The 14,885-nt window shown below is 39.8% G+C and overlaps 1 protein-coding gene across 3 annotated transcripts in view; it reads right to left on the bottom strand.

Annotated features, from left to right (window-relative positions):
* KDM3A (lysine demethylase 3A) overlaps positions 1–14,885 on the bottom strand; it is a 53,200-nt gene that overhangs the window by 14,546 nt on the left and 23,769 nt on the right. For all 3 annotated transcript variants that reach the window (XM_047852768.1, XM_047852769.1, XM_047852767.1), the window contains 6 exons: positions 11,545–11,749; positions 7,643–7,857; positions 3,805–3,957; positions 3,562–3,657; positions 3,021–3,148; positions 1,343–1,538 (listed from right to left, as the gene is read on the bottom strand). In XM_047852768.1, the coding sequence (XP_047708724.1) occupies positions 1,343–1,538; positions 3,021–3,148; positions 3,562–3,657; positions 3,805–3,957; positions 7,643–7,857; positions 11,545–11,749 (993 nt within the window). The remainder of the gene's footprint in view (positions 1–1,342; positions 1,539–3,020; positions 3,149–3,561; positions 3,658–3,804; positions 3,958–7,642; positions 7,858–11,544; positions 11,750–14,885) is intronic.

Here is a 14,885-nt window from a genome sequence, read left to right as displayed (position 1 = left end):
CACATGAGTGAACTCACATGGCGCAAATGGTATTTTTTAGACTTCCCTCTTCTATTTGTGTGTTCCTGATATACAAAATATAATGGATTTATGTAAATTAACACTGTAACTAACAATCTTGGTAGGTATGTTTATTAAATACGGATACTTTTAGATTTTTCACACATATAATCAGATTGTCTAAAATATCGACAACTTTAAAAAAATATATATCGACAGCTTTATCTTTCTTTCCAATCCTTATATCTTTTTGTTTGCCTTTGCAATAGCCAGGACTTCCAGTACAATGTTTAATAAAATAGTGATGGCAGGTATTCTCTTATTCCTGAGCAGAGGAAAACTGTTAAAAAAATGTCAATTAAAAAAACCAATCATTATATTTGCTGTCAGTTTTATTATAGAAACTCATTAGATTGAGGATATTCCCTTTGTTCCTATTTAAGCGTTGTTTTAATCATGAATAGCTATTGAATTATACTACTTTGTGTCTTGTCACATGACTTTTCTCCCACATTTTCAATGTTAAACTACAGCTGCATTTCTGAAGCCCTACTTGGTCATGCTGTAGAATTCCTTTATTCATAGTGTTGAATTTTTTTTAATGTTTATTTACTTATTTTTGCAAGAGATAGAGAGATAGCAAGCAGGGGAAGGGCAGAGAGAGAGAGAGAGACAGAGAATCCCAAGCAGGCTCTGCATTGTGAGCACAGAGCCCAATGTGGGGCTTGAACCCACGAACCATGAGATAATGACCTGAGCCGAAATCAAGAATCAGACACTTAACCAACTGAGCCACCCAGGCACCCCTGTGTTGAATTCTATTCACTGAAATTTTGATTAGGATCTTTGCACAAAAGAAATTAACCTGCAATTTTTCTTTCTTAAAACATGGCTAAAAAGCATAATAGCCTAAACCTAACGAACTACCTGAATCCAAAGCCCATGTTCTTTATACTGTCGTCAAGCATCCTGAGACAAAGCACAGATGAGAAAAATAAAACTGAAGCCAGAACATTCTAATTAGACAAAACAGAAAAAACACACAGGGTAAGGATAGAAAGATGGAAAATCGCCTATTAAAACAAACAAGTCTCAGCCCCCTCCTTTCTTGCCAAACACAATCTCAACCTACAGTTCTACAGTCAGCAAAAGTTCTCCCCTTTGGGGTTGCATTTTAAAAATACTTGCATTTGTACCAGGACTCAAGAGAACTACAGGGAACCAATACTTTCCATTCCACACACTTCTAATTACTCTGTTCTCACAACAACTGAGGTTGCCAATTCCTCCCGTGAATGGACTAAGGTTCTCAGGAACCCACAGGAAAGCAGAAAACACTCACCCTTGTTTTCCTTGTTGACATTCCCGCTGGTCAGATCTGCCAGCCAGTTTAAAGGAGATGTGCTGGCTGGACAGGTGGGCTTCATGCTGCTGGCTGGCTTGGAAGCAGCCTCCCCAGCCACAGGCACTGGCTCCAACACCAAGGGATTCTGCTGGAACCCGGCACCAAGAGTAGGTTTTTCTCCAGCAAAGGAAGTCTGTGTTGAGTATAAAAGAATTTTCCACAAGCTAAAACATTACATTTCCTTTTTCTTATCCTCTTCCCTAACAGCTCACCAGTAAGAGATAAATACCCCAAACAAAACCACCTAATAGTCCTGGACATCACCACAGCTGCAGTAACCTTGCAATAATAGGGCAGAACTATACAAGATAAAAGAGATTTTAATTTTCTTATAGCTTCTAAGTATTACTGGTGAAAACAAAAGACATGTTTCCCTCTCTACCCCTTTACCACCCATCTCTTGCTCATACAAATCCTTATCACTCCCCTTACCATGCTGCTTTAAAATGACTAGTTTGTGTCTATCTTCCCTGTGAGCTCATAATATCTTGAATAGGCACTCACAGCATGGCTGATGAATGAATGAGTGAATGAATGAATGAGTGAATGAATGAAGCAGGGTAGGAAAGGTACAGCTGTGATTTCAGAAGGAAATGGGATGCAGAATACAAAATGCTCTTTTGTTTTAGCATAGCACAGTAGGCTTTAAAATGTGATCAACAGCTCTTAAAAGAACTCAAACATTTAAAAAACTGGACAGAGCATACCACTTATTTTTCTGTTACTTAAAAACTGCCTTGACTCAGCTAATGAGTTTATACAAACATAAGGAGGGAAACAACAAATTCCTGCTGTGGTCCTGATCTTTCTTTTACGTGTGATGGATTTCTGTGATACCCAATTATCAGTATTATTCTTCTTCTGCTATTGATGAGGAAGTGGAACTCCTCATGTGAAACCGTCCATGTGAGCCAAAGTCATGCAACTAGAAAGTGGCAGAAAAATATTTCAAATTCAGTTCTGAATCTAAGGGGCACAGCTCTTCTAGCTGTACTGCCTCTGACACCAAAGCTTTATGAAAATGTGAAAGAACTTCTGATTATCAAACACAATGTGAGAGAATGACACACTGGGGTAAAGGGGAAGAAGAGAGAGTGGGGTAGAGGTGAAGGTGGAGATGAAAGGGATGCTACCAGGAAAAGTCACATGAGCACCACAGAAATGTACATTTTTTGAGGTGAGAAATGGGGATATAAAGGTTCATTTCAATATTATTTCCTTCAACCCCTCAAATATATAGGTAAAACATATTCAGTAATTTTAAAAGATTGTAAAGAATATCTAAATAATCTTAACTCTATAAAGCACAAAGTTTTTTTAAAAACCCACATAAAATTCAATAGCAACTCATTAAGTAGACTACAACAGATAGACGTTTTTGCTTTTTCAAGGAACAAAAATTAAAACCTACTAAAAGAGACTACAGATGAGGTCCACAAAAATAATGTGGAAAGGGAGAATGGGTCTATGAAGTGTCACATGAAATACATGACTTGCCTCTTTCCACGGACCACTGTCCCCATGTTCCTTTCAAATACACTATAGGAATCCTTGGGTTATTTGAAAAGACAGACAACAATCTCAAGGTTGGTGAATCTAGCATAAACAGTAATACCTGTTTTATGTCTTCCTTTGAGGCCGGCTTTGAAAAGAGTTTGAATTGCCTGTTTGAACAGGGACAATTTGCTTTTATTCCCCATTTTGCTCTCACTGAATGAACAATGTCTCCAACATCATAGAGGGCTACAAAAAAAGGGGGGGGGGCAGAGACAAACATCTGAACAAGGGTATTAGGTACTATCAACCTCAATATTACAAAGTAGAAACTGGTACTTCCAACAGAATTACTTTTTCCTTTCTTCCTTTTTTTTTTTTTTTTTTTTTTTTTTTTTAGCAGCATGGTGCTTGTATTTCCTCCTTTTCATCCTAAGTATGCCTTCCCCCACAAAAGCATTATTTTCCTTCCTTCTACAAAATGATTCACAAGACCTTAATCAAAACGTTTTGAGGGCATTACTTAACACATTTTTGGACAATTTACGATACACACTAAAGTGAGTTAGCAGGTAATTATACTACAGAAAGTAAAACCAATCACCAGCCCCCGAGTTAACCAGAACAAGGGGAAAAGAAAACCACTGCATTGCACGAAATACCTTTTCCAGGAATGATCTGTGTAGGCATCAGGTTCTCTGGTTCATGTATCTGACTCTTCACACATCTTAGCCAAGAGAAAGTCTTGTAGGCAGCACCTACAAAGAAATGATTTGTAGTAACTGCTCCCCATGGACTCTGGCTCCCCATGGACTCTGGCCCTCAGAAATCCATCAATCACAAATCAATAAACGGCTTAATTTGTGTAAGGGGTGCTTGAAGGAGAGAATCAAGTCATTTCTAACCTTGTTGGCAATTCTTCCTCTTCATCCGGTAGCAATCCACACACACTCCAAACCCACACCTAGGACACACCCAGTGCAGGTTGAAGATGGTGGTGTCACATACGTCACACATTTCCCGAACACCTTTGACAGCTCGCTTCCAAGCAACCTGTCCTACAAAAATCAATAAATCACTTAGTCCTGGGGAGGAGAGTGCTTCTGAAGTAAAACATGAAAGGGGAGAGAAGTTGACATCATTCCTCCCTCTCACTGGAGTTCTCATCAACTTTGTTTAGCCTTCAAACACCATCTCAAATGCCCCCCCAACCTCTCCACCCTCCACCATGACGCTCTCCTGGATTCCTTCAGCACTCCCATCAACTTGTATTTGTATTTCAGACTCAAGCTTCTTCACACTGTATACAGTCAAGTGTAGTTTTACCTCCTCCTAGGAGACTAAACTCTGTCCATGCAGAATCCCTGCTTGGACTGTGCCTTATACCAAACCCACTCTGCATACCGCTAGCACATAAGTACTGCTGAATAAATCAACGGAAAAAGCATGAGTAATTACAGAAGCTGCAATAAGACACAGGTATACAGAGCAGTGGTTCTTTCACCTTTTGTTTGGATCATGAGCCCCTTTCCGAATCTGAAGACAGCATGGACAATACTTTCTCCAAAGGAAACAAGAATGACTCAGATCCGCCAGCCCAACATAGATTGTCAGGTTATTCACACAGGCCCTGAATCCACTCATACAGCCTAGAAAAAGCCCCAAGGTCTTAGGGAACCTGTTCCTTAGGGAACATTAACTTGAAGGGGGCACAACAGTACACAGTTGGTTCCTTCATTGGCCAGAATCAGAAACTTGATGTTTTTAGTGCCAGTAGTGATGCAGGCATCCAGGTCTGACTCACACTAACCAAATATCCAACAGGTTGATGCATAATCCAAGATTCTACAAACTAGTATTTTCTGTTGCAGTGGCCAAGCCCTGATAACTGGATGGGGCAGCCTTACAGGACTGAGCAGACCATCATTCCCCTCCCCTAGTAAGGAGGAGTGCCAAATCAGGTACCAGAAAGCTTCAGGAGTATATGCAAAAGGAGGACATTTTCCTGGATCACACAAAAGCCCAATGTCTGTTAATCAGAAAACTTTTCTGTCTGTCTCTCTCTTCTGAATAAGATTGGATCAATACTGCCATGTTCTTATTTTATGGAAAATATCTTTTTCCTAATCCAATCTGTGGTTTATTCATTCTTGCTTCTGATGGGCCAAAACATAAATGATCAACTTCAGCTTTTACCAAATTAATCCAATTGCTAAGTGAACTTCTGCCATTTCATTATAATGTCATAGTTCAGTGCACGATACACAGAGCCTTAGGCGTTTTACAAATGAGGTTTTATGAACTTCACCTTGGTCATTCAGGTAGACTGTTTTATTACAGAGTATTCTTACATTTCTCAGCCACCCATTTAATGATTATTTGTCATTGAAGAGACAGGATTAAATGTATAAAGGTTGAGACCTGCTTCCCAATCTCAGGATCAGAGGGTAACCCTTTTTGGAACACCTTGTGGTCCATCTGTCAGTATCACTCACAGTGAGTTCCTCTCTCCAACTGACCAACTTGTCACAGAGAAGAACAGGATGATCAAAAAGGCAAGGAGGAAAGGTTAATCATATTTAAATCTTCAAGGACAGAGACTCTTAGTTATGCTCTTAAAAGAAAACTATCTGTACCTTTTTCTATACATTGTTCAAATGACTTCTCTTGAGCAAAGAAAAAAACATCAGTTGCTTATAACAGTCCTGCTAATTCATGAGTGAAGCTACTAATATATTCCAAAAAAGTGTTTCTATATTCCAATCGTTTATATAATACTTCTAGACTACTAACAATTTTTCTTGGGGCACCTGGGTGGCTCAGTTGGTTAAGTGACTGACTCTTGATTTCGGCTCACGTCATGATCTCACAATTTGTGGGATTAGAGCCCCATTTCAGGCTCTGTGTTGACAGCCTGGACCCTGCTTTGGATTTGCTCTCACCCTCTCTCTCTCTCTACCTGTCCCCATGCATGCACTCTCTCTCTCTCAAAATAAACATTTTAAAATAAAATAAAACATGTTGGGGCGCCTGGGTGGCGCAGTCGGTTAAGCATCCGACTTCAGCCAGGTCACGATCTCGCGGTCCGGGAGTTCGAGCCCCGCGTCGGGCTCTGGGCTGATGGCTCGGAGCCTGGAGCCTGCTTCCCATTCTGTGTCTCCCTCTCTCTCTGCCCCTCCCCCGTTCATGCTCTGTCTCTCTCTGTCCCAAAAATAAATAAACGTTGAAAAAAAAATTAAAAAAAAAATAAAAAAAAAATAAAATAAAATAAAATAAAACATGTAAAAAAAAAAAGACTTTTTCTTTAACCCCACTTTTACTTAAATGTATTTAATAAGGAAACCCCGTTATCTCTACTAAAAATGGAAACCAGTGTCACTTGTCCTAAATAGAAGATTATAGGAAAAACAACTTTAATAAGATCCTTGACTCATAAGAGTCTCTATTATTTCAACAGAACGGAGTCTACAGCTCTCTTTAGTGTGACTTTGGCTTCCTCCTGGAACCCACAATCCTATTCTCCTTCTAGCTCTGAATTCCTCCTGCTTCTTGGAATGCCTCAGTTCCATTCCTTGGACTTGGCAATTTAACAGTATCTGTACCTATCCAACAAACTACTTTGGTGCTGAAACCAGTAGCTTTAGTTTCTGGTAGCTAGAACCAAAATTCTTAAGGCTGGTATATGTGGATGCCAGTACTGAAACATATTTGGTTATGCAAAGTTTGAAAAGATATCTACAGAGAAACAGAAAGGCTTCACTTTTAAACTGCAACCATTTGGGGAAGACAAAATGATGGAAGAAAGTGTGAGACTTAAATAAAATAGCTGCTTCTTGGTGTTTCTGGCGGGATGTCTCACTTCTACAGAGGCATAAAAAAGGGAGGATGTGCTGCTGTTCTCCCAGACATTTTATCTTGAGACATCATGAGGGAGGTCTGGCTCTCATGTCACCCACACCGATCCCTGTGATTTATTGGGCCGCCAGATCAGTGTGAGAGTGCTCTCAGAGAGTGGAAGACACTGGCACTCATCCAGCTGGAACCTCCATATATTCTGTTAAAACCCTGACTCTAACAGAATCCTTTTCATCTGAACTTGTTCCCATTCTCATGCCTGGGACCCAGCTCCCCAGACTCTGATTTTTCAGTCAAGTCTATTTTCTTTGAAATGAATTCCTGATTAAGAATCTTTGCCTTAGGGACGCTTCGGCCGCTCAGTCGGTTAAGTGCCCGACTCGATTTCAGCTCAGGTCATGATCCCACAGTTAAGATCGAGCCTCATGTTGGGCTGTGCATTTGCTGTGTGGATCCCGCTTGGAATTCTCGCTCTCTCTCATCCTCTACCCCTCCCTGCTTGTGCACATGCACTCTATCTCAAAACAAACTTAAAAACAAAGAAGAGCCTTCGTCAGAAAAATAACCCAACCAGAGAGGCCTCATCATCTTTTGATGAGCCCACACTGCTGATAAGGCTGTGCAAATTCCACCACTATTTCACCTTCCTTAACAAAGAGTTCCACTCCTTTGGTAACTACTCCAAAACCAACCCCAACGACAAGTGACTGACTCTGACCAACAGGCAGAACCTTATAAAAATTATAAAAGGGAAAACGCAACCTCACTATACCAAAGTCATCTAAACCTCTGGATGAAAATGAAACCCATGCAAATTAGAACTTAGGTGTCATTTAGGAACAAATCAAGTTGGACTCAAAAATCCTACCCCCTAAGAGATGCTCTTACTGTGTGGCTCAATAGTTGACATAGCTTCCTTTTCAGAAATCACCATTTGACAGAAGTGGTCTCCAATGTTGGCCAGGATATACTTTGCAGTGTCCAAATCAGTCCCCACAACGTTTTTGGTTAAAGGCAACCACAAGCCAATTGCTTCACTGTCGTACTTGTTTGGTGTTAAGAACCCTTCCACCCGCAATACACCATGTTTGTTGAATTGTAACCTAGAGGAAATGGAGGGGGGAAAAGCATGTTACACACATACAAAGAAATGATTTACGCCTTATAGTTACTATTTAAATCAAATTCCTTCCCAGTTTTCTATAATCTCCATGGCTAATTACAGCCAATTGTTACTTAGCAACATCAGTGGAAAGATTTAAAAAATTTTTAAATTTCTAAGTTTTCTCTCAGAAGATGCGGAGAGGGAGGTGGGGGAGAAGTGCTATTTACTTCAACCAAGATATAATCATACTGCCTCCAGAGGCAGGTGTTGAACCTTCCAGACTTGGGACTTAATAGCAAGGACCATCACAAGTCACCACAGAAGAAAACGGAAACCAAACAGCAGGTGACAGATAATCTGATCAGATTTGAATACAAACACTGCTTCAAGAATAATGCTCAGCAAAGGAAGGCTAACTCTAGACAGTCACTGAAGCCATGCCCACATAGATCCTTGAGGAATTCAGCACCCATATGAATACGAGCTACAAATTATTATGTAAGCTTCTGGAATGAGAGGCAGTGTTAAGACAGACCTAAGTACCTGAAGGTGAAGCAAAAGGCAGACTACATTCTCAGGATTTTCTTTCAATATCTTTAGCACCCGAGTGTGTTTCCTAAGTGTTAGTTTTGAATTTTTCAAAATTTATTCAAAATGACATTCTACATCAATTGAGTTGGAGACACAGAAGTAGACATAATATACACAGAGAAGTAGGATATGTTAGGTATCATAACAATCATTAAATCTTATAGGAGCCAGGGAAGGAAGTACTGACTGGGAGTTTTGTGGGGCTAATATTAAGACTTTGTGGTAGGGATAGTGATTAACATTGGCCTTTAAGAACAGGTGGATATTAGGTAAGAGAAAGCACGTCAAAGAAACTATATTTCATACAAAAGAAAAAAAAAATGAAGGATCTTGATTTCTCCACTGATCACTGGGCACCTATCAAAAATCTCTGAGTCCATGATACATACCTAATGTTGTATTTTAGAAAAACCATTTGTCCAGAAGAGTGTAGAATGAACTGGAAGGACACTGAGAGTCGCTTAACAGAGGCAAATTTATTTCAAGCAGTCCAAAGGAGAGATGCAAATTTTTAATTGATCGCCCAAATTACAGATAGTCATAATACTAAAAAATGAATCTGAAAAGCTCTTCAAAGGGGGAGATGGCAAACAGGATTTGGCAACTGGGCCTTACTACTGTAACTCTAACCCTCCTATTTTATCTGCAGGAAAATTTAATGAGAAACAAACTTGATGAGGAAGCTAATGACAGCCTCAACTTCTCTCTAAACATCAGCGGGGGGGGGGGTCGCCTGGGTGGCGCAGTCGGTTAAGCGTCCGACTTCAGCCAGGTCACGATCTCGCGGTCCGTGAGTTCAAGCCCCGCATCGGGCTCTGGGCTGATGGCTCAGAGCCTGGAGCCTGTTTCCGATTCTGTGTCTCCCTCTCTCTCTGCCCCTCCCCCGTTCATGCTCTGTCTCTCTCTGTGCCCCAAAAAATAAATAAACGTTGAAAAAAAAAAATAAATAAATAAACATCAGGGGGAAAAAAGACTCTGTTCTCTAAAGTATGATACTCTTTCTAGCAAAGAGGTGGGTTTGTTCTAATTTCTACTAGACTGGCTTCTACCATGCAACATTAAGCAAAGGCACTTTCCCCTTCAAAGAGGTCAAAAATAGGAAAACAGCTAAGTCATAAAATGAGTGATTTCTAGATGGTTACAAAACAGTGGTTACAAAAAAGCTCCAGGGGCACCTGAGTGGATCAGTCGGTTAAACATCTGACTTTGGCTCAGGACATGATCTCACAGTTCGTGGGTTTGAGCTCCGCATCGGGCTCTGCTGACAGCTCACAGCCTGGAGCCTGCTTCAGATTCTGTGTCTCCCTCTCTCTCTTGCCCCTCCCCTGCTTGCATTCTGTCTCTGTCTCTCTCTCAAAAAATAAACAAACATTGAAAAAAAAAAAAAGCTCCAGTAATATTCAAAAGAAAAAACTATCCCCTCCCTATAAGGCCTCTGCAACTTATACCAAAACCTGGGGAGCCTGGGTGGCTCAGTCGGTTAAGCGTCCAACTTCGGCACGGTCATGATCTCATGGTTTGTGAGTTCGAGCCCTGCTTGGGGCTCTGTGCTGACAGCTCACAGCCTGGAGAGTGCTTCAGACTCTGTGTCTCCCTCTCTCCCTCTGCCCCTCCCCTGCTCACACTCTGTCTCTCTCTTAAAAGTAAACATTAAAAAAAAAAAAAAAAGGAAATACAAAGATCTGTACAATGCATATTTTGTGTTCTCTAAAAAATATATATCAGAACCCACTGCATATGCATCTTCACACACTTACTTGTATAAAAAAACTCTCCAGACAGGAAGTAGAATAGAGCTAATCTGTATTAAGAACTTATTCTGGGCCAGGTGTTATTTAAAGTATACACTAATATATGGGTATGGTAACATGCTAACAGTTATTACAATCCTAAATACTAGACACACACTTTATCATGGTGCTTTTGCAATTTACTCGGAACAAATGGGGCAAACTACCACCTAAAAAACGCTAGAGTTCATTAAATAAGACTGAATCTGAAAGTTACCAGAACAGATATAGTCAATGACCTGAAATATCTGTGCATTTAATTCAGTTATTCATCACTCTTTAATCTTGATAAAACTAAAGAGGAGGGGGTGAATAGGAAGAAATACAAGTCAACACCTGTTTAGGATCAGGACTAGTTGAGCCTAAGAGCGTCTACATTTCTGAGAAAGTGAATCCTACCTAAAGTGAATCTACATCCAGAACAACACTGCTCACTGATATATCAAGAAGAAACAGCCTTTTTCTTCACTAAGGATAGAAAAATTTAGAGAAAATTAATTTGACTTAAAAATACAATGTCAAAATAAAAGATTTTGCCTATACAATTAGAAAAGATTTTTTGAAAAGATACACCTCTTCCTGCTGGCAAAACTGCACAGAGATAGGAAATCTCAACTAATGCCATGGGGCATGGACACAGGTGCAGCCCTCTTGTAGGGCAATTTGGCAGAACATACCTATCAAAGTCTTAAACACACACTGCTTCTGACCCAGTAATGCCACTTCCAGTAATCCTTCCAAAGTAAACAGTGAGAAATGGGGCCAAGGAGATGATTGTTACTGTATTATTTTCAGTGGCAAAAACCACAAAATGATCTTAATGCCAATAAGAAAACTGGTTAAGTGAATTTTCAAACACTGTCACACCCACCTATTTTTTCAAAGATTTTGTAAAAAAAAAAAAAAAAAAAAAAAAAGCTAACACAATCAAGTGGTTCCTACTACATGCTGGAAAACTAAGATTCAAAACAGTATCTGCGATATACCCAAGTAGATAAGCTCAAACATATTTTATGACCACATCAAATACTAAATTGCACTGGAAAGTAACAGTGGTTACTTGTACTGGTTTTTTTTAAAAAACTTCAGCACTTTTCTATAATGTTAGTGTTAGAATAAGAATTTTTTTTTGAGTTTCTCTACTTTAAAAAAAATGGAACGGGAGATTGAGAAGGAAATAACGTTCAGTAAGATCTAGATGCTCAAACCCAAAGACTAAAAATACAATCTGCACTCTTTTTAGTTCTAGATTTACTGTATGCTATCGGGCCCAGATTATCTGAGCTTTTCTCCAAATGCCTCACCTCCTGAAGTGAAAGAAGCGACAAAACACAGGTGAGTCTTTCTGTTGCTCCTTATCCTTGCGGAGACTGTCCAAGCGACACTCCCGGCACTTAGGCAGTTGTGCAACAATGTTCACGCAGGAGTCATCCTGTACAAAGGCCTCACCACTCTGCTGCAGCTTCTTGACTTTGGCTGGGTCTGTCAAAACCGACTTCCGGGATGGGGCTAGGAAAACACAAGATTAAAAAAATGAGCCCTCAAATTTTTAAAAGTGGCCAACATTTGACTGAAATCTATTCCAAAGACCAGTTTCCCCAAATGGAGAACTCCTTAAGTTCTGGTTCAACTGTAATTTCTAAAAATGGCTTAACATAAGATAACTATCAGAATAACTGGAAAGTTTTACTATCTTTATAAAACAATCCTCAGGGCTCCAGGATGGCTCAGTCAGTTAAGCCTCCAAATCTTGGTTTCAGCTCAAGTCATGATCTCACAGTTGTGAGATCAAGCCCCACAATGGGCTCCACGCTGAGTGTGGAGCCTGTCTGGGATTCTCTCTCTCCCTCTGTCCCTCCCCCACTTACACTCTCATTCTCTCAAATGAAATAATTCTCATTTGGTAAATCAATTTGGCAAGGCAACTTAAAACCCCAAATTCACCAACTAGACTCATAATTCCAAGTTAGTGTGTACTTCTATTCACAACCCTAGATCAGAAAACTATTTTAGGAAGACTCTTCCAAATCAGATACTTAAACTCATTCCATTAGCAATGCACAGAGACAGGTTCACCTCAACAGAGGGGTCTGTGTGCAAGTCAAGTTTGTCACTTTTCACACTCAAAGACTGGTTTAAGTGTGTTTTCCAAAGCACCGTGCAAAAGCTAACCATTCTAAATATAATAACCAAACAGCTTTCCCACACAGGTCCCTGGGTCTATAAAATAGGAGCTACCTTCTAAATGCTTCCAAGGGGTGTCACTTGACCTTTGATAGGTCTTCAATTTCCTTCACGTGTATGTTCCACTCAGGATTAAGAGCAGTGACTACAAACAGGATGATGATTTTAAGTAAAAGCATTTTTTAAATTTTAACTTGTAGTGGGCAGGATAACTTAAAGGAAATGTTAACACAGTTTCTAAAGAAAAGGGGAGAGGGGCACTTGGCTGGCTCACTTGATAGAGCATGCAACTCTTGATCTTGGGGTTGTGAGCTCAAGCCCTGCGTTGGATATAAAGGTTACTTAAATAAACAACCACCATAAAGAAAAAAGGGAGAAAAAGTAGAGATTTGACAGGAAAGAGTGATCTTTGTGTCCACTGCATCAGCCCAAACAGCACAGAAATGAACCTATTTATAAATCAAGAGCCTTGAGGAGTATTTTATATGAAACTGACAGACATGACCTTTCTGAGGGCACCTGGGTAGCTCAGTCAGTTAAGTAAGCATCCGACTTCAGCTCAAGTCATGATTTCAAGGTTTGTGGGTTCGAGGCCCTCGTCGGTCTCTGTGCTGACAGCTCAGAGCCTGGAGTCTGCTTCGGATTTTGGGTCTCCCTCTCTCTGCCCCTCCCCTGCTCACACTCTAAAAAATTAAAATAAAATTAAAAAAAAAAAAAGAAAGAAAAGACCTTTCCTCAGGATCCAAGGGAGCAGGGAAGTAGATTCTTTGGCAAACAAACAAAAAACAAAAACCAAGAGACAACTTATGGGGAGCCAGTTGAGAGACAGCTGGGAGAAGTTAGTAGTTGTGGGAACAAACCATAAGATCTCAAAGCAAAGATGGTTTTAAATAAAATAAGCATCTCTAATAACGATCATAGAGGTGTTCCAATCTTACCTCTCTTAAAGCCGAACCAAAGCACACTGTAAAATGCTAAATGGATGCTGTCAAGCCATGATCCCTTAAGCATTCTTATTCAGTTATAGTAAAGAGAAGGTACAGCAAGGAAGGACAGAAAATAAAGAGATCAATAGTTCAAGGATGGAGTTTTAATTACTCAGATACTGAAAAAACATCATCCTTTAAATTGGGCCAGTTTTTCACAGATCATGGGCAAAGAGTCCAAAGGTTATCTGTTCTTCGCTGGCTTATGAGAGGAAATACGTAGAAATAAGCAAGATGAACTATCTATATCTAGCTCTTTAGTGAGGAGAGCAATAATAGTTGACCCAATAACTGATTTCCTCAATTCAGAGCACAGCTAAGGGAAAAAGGCAATGCCAACTTCTGAGGAGGCATATAAATATCTAACGGAAAAAAGGGAGCTGTTCTTGCACTCAGCTTGCTTTTGTTTTCTAGTCCCTAAGCGGAGAAGGAACGCAGGGGACAGAAGAACTTCCAGTCAGGTTTTTCCATACCCACAAGCAGTATCAGTGGACACAGTGGAGAGATCCTGATCACAGCCTCTCATTCGTCAACCAAGAGTTCCAGCAGACAGTATGCACTGGGACACTTAACTAGGTTTTTCATTTCTCTTAAAATCACTTTAGCTGGTGCACAGTTGTACAAATACTAAGACAAAGTGAGACTCCATAACTCATTAATATACTTACAATGTGCTTATCGATCTAGAATTGTTACTATTTCTTCACATAATATTAAAATAATTTGCCTCAAAAACTAGCTGAATGTAAGGCCTGATGACTCAAAAAGAATAAAAAAAATAGAACAGAAATATGGTTATGAATATTCACTTTCTTTGGGGAGTTACATAACTCAAGAGGAAAAGTATAATATTATGCAATTAATTTTATGCAAATCAACAGTTCTATCAACTTAAACCTCAAGAACGTGGAAGCCGGGCTAGAAGTATCATTAGTCAAAGACAGGTTTTCCCACTCCTCCAACTCGGCATCCAAAGACCAAGTCAAATCCACCCATTTTCTCTCTAGCTTCACAGACCTGAAGTAAAAGCTAAATTGTGGATATATTCATGTCTTACTTATCCAAGTGAATAGTGTTTCTCATTAAGTTTTTTTAAAGCTATCAAAAATTCATGCTCATTTTCCCACACAGCTGACAATTATCAAAGGTATTTTTAAATTGTAATAGCTCTGAACTTTCTGACATACTGAAGCCATTTAGTTCTACTAATTCTAATAAGGGAACTTCTGCTAACTACCGTCAGTGGAATGCATCCTCCAACTTAACAGAAGCTGTATGAAATACAGTGTATCATTTTCTCTAAAGAGTACAGGCATACCTTGGAGACACAGTGGGTGTGGTTCCAGACTACCTCAATAAAGCAAATTATTGCAGCAAAGCAAATCAAATGAATTTTGTTTTCCCAGTGCACATGAAAGTTATATTTACACTATACCGTAGTCTACTAAGCGTGCAACAGCCTGGATCCATTAAAA

The sequence above is a fragment of the Prionailurus viverrinus genome, chromosome A3 (genome assembly GCF_022837055.1).
Source record: "Prionailurus viverrinus isolate Anna chromosome A3, UM_Priviv_1.0, whole genome shotgun sequence".
NCBI lineage: Eukaryota > Metazoa > Chordata > Mammalia > Carnivora > Felidae > Prionailurus > Prionailurus viverrinus.
This window is presented reverse-complemented; position numbering and strand designations above follow the sequence as displayed.